Here is a 972-nt window from a genome sequence, read left to right on the forward strand (position 1 = left end):
CCGCTGTCACGAGCGGCTCTGCCATTGTAAATCTCTTTGTACGAGGGGGTAAGTGATAAAGTGCTCCCCCGAGATATAGTCACTATTCGAAGAGTTTTAATATCATCGTTCACCTTTTCCTGCTCACGATGTATGGATTCAATGATAAAGAGGTTCTGAATATATTTCTCAATAATAACCAGGACGGAGTAGGGCAGGTTATACCATGTGTATTTTGGATGAGCCTGGGCACAGATAATGGCGAGGATCGAGCCCCAGGAGAGGAGCCAGGACCCTGCAGCCGTGCCCACCAGCAGTTCTGCATCAAGTTTTCGAGCGGGATTTTTTGAATTATCCAACGATCTATCTTCCAGTCTGTAGATGAGAAGGGCGACGATTCCAGCTGTACACATCAGGGCCAACACAAAGATGGCATGCAAATAAAACATAGTAAGTGCTAACTCACTTTTGATTTTTGAACGTCCAATCTGAATTAAATACACAACAACTACGGCTATCGTGCTAGTTAACACAATTAGTCCAAAAATCATTCCAATAGTTATGCCGTGGAATTTGAATGGAGTTTTGTGCTGTTGGTGGTGCTCGACTTTGCGGCCGATGTTCTTCCACAGGACATAGAGCATCGTGGATGCTAGGATGTGGTACTCTATATTAAAGGGGTATAGATAATATATTCCTTGAGAAAATATCGAACAGAGAGTTGTTGTTGTGCAATTGCATTGAGGTGCATGATCATCTGAAACTAAAAGAGAGGGAGAGATTAGTTATGTACGTTATAAGGATTCCTCATTTAAAGTGAACAAATAAAAATAAAATAATAAAACATAAATAAAATAATAAAACATAAAAGGTAAGATTTCAGTCAAACAACACATCATGCCACCCAGTTAGCCACCTAAGAACAGGTCCGTCATTAAAGTCATTAACCTAACAAAGCTTTTGTACATGCACTGAAGTATGATCACAGCAGTA

The 972-nt window shown here is 40.4% G+C and overlaps 1 protein-coding gene across 1 annotated transcript; it reads right to left on the reverse strand.

The window, feature by feature from the left end:
* Positions 1-10: 10 nt before the first annotated feature.
* OTOP1 (otopetrin 1) lies at positions 11-742 on the reverse strand (the record flags this gene model as incomplete). Its single annotated transcript, XM_009586308.1, has 1 exon — positions 11-742. A coding segment is annotated over one exon (732 nt), but the record flags the coding sequence as incomplete, so codon positions are not given.
* Between the last annotated feature and the right edge of the window lie 230 nt (positions 743-972).

This window comes from Fulmarus glacialis, unplaced genomic scaffold, assembly GCF_000690835.1.
Source record: "Fulmarus glacialis isolate BGI_N327 unplaced genomic scaffold, ASM69083v1 C13642549, whole genome shotgun sequence".
Lineage (NCBI taxonomy): Eukaryota > Metazoa > Chordata > Aves > Procellariiformes > Procellariidae > Fulmarus > Fulmarus glacialis.